Here is a 719-nt window from a genome sequence, read left to right as displayed (position 1 = left end):
CAGAAAATCGGTCAATTTCTCGCACCTCCCACACAATACCTCTGCTCCTTTCTGTATCATGTTGAGCAATAGATTTACGTTCGGAATGTGTGCGTATTTGGTAAACGGAGACACGTAGCAAACCCGCCGACATGGCCGACGCAGCAAAAGGAATATTTGCCCACACGAAAGGTACGGATGATTTCCTTGGGGACATACGCTGTGTTTTAAGACTGAGGACTCGGTTCAGGAAAATATCCTTGCGTTTGCACTTGATTTAGGGTACAACTTGTTTTTGTTTTTTGTTTTTTTATATATATATAGCTTTGTTAGGTCTGTTAGTTGTATGTATTGTCGAAAAAAAAACATATTTTGACTTTAATTCCAAAAAAAAAATCTGAAAATTAACGCGTAGATCCGCAATTAATGCTTTCCACCAAAGGAACTGAGAATTCTCCTTTTTAAATAAAATGTCCCACAATTCCCTTTGCTCATGACTTCTGTTGTTCCAGGTGACGGTAGAAACCAACAGTACATGCAGCGTCCTCACCATTCAGGATGTTCAGTTCTCAGACAACGGAAGGTACGCGTGTCACCCGGCCAACGCCCAGCCAGCCAGCATCCTCATCCACGTTCTGAATGGTGGGCTCCATCACTGCTCTTTTGCAATTGCTTTTTCCTCTTGTTCTCCGTTACTTTCCGTTTTCTTTTCTGATTCTTTTTTTTTGGGGGGGGGGGCC

General features: G+C 42.6%; 1 protein-coding gene across 1 annotated transcript in view; it reads left to right on the top strand.

Annotated features, from left to right (window-relative positions):
• Positions 1-719, top strand: part of LOC119589151 (zwei Ig domain protein zig-8-like) — a gene marked incomplete at its 5' end in the record, with an annotated part of 79,650 nt that overhangs the window by 72,413 nt on the left and 6,518 nt on the right. The window contains 1 exon segment of the mRNA XM_037937726.1: positions 492-621. Coding sequence (XP_037793654.1) covers positions 492-621 — 130 coding nt within the window.

Source organism: Penaeus monodon, chromosome 25 (genome assembly GCF_015228065.2).
Source record: "Penaeus monodon isolate SGIC_2016 chromosome 25, NSTDA_Pmon_1, whole genome shotgun sequence".
Classification (NCBI taxonomy): Eukaryota; Metazoa; Arthropoda; class Malacostraca; order Decapoda; family Penaeidae; genus Penaeus; species Penaeus monodon.
The sequence above is the reverse complement of the archived record's forward strand: the minus strand, read 5'-3'. Positions and strand labels throughout refer to the sequence as shown.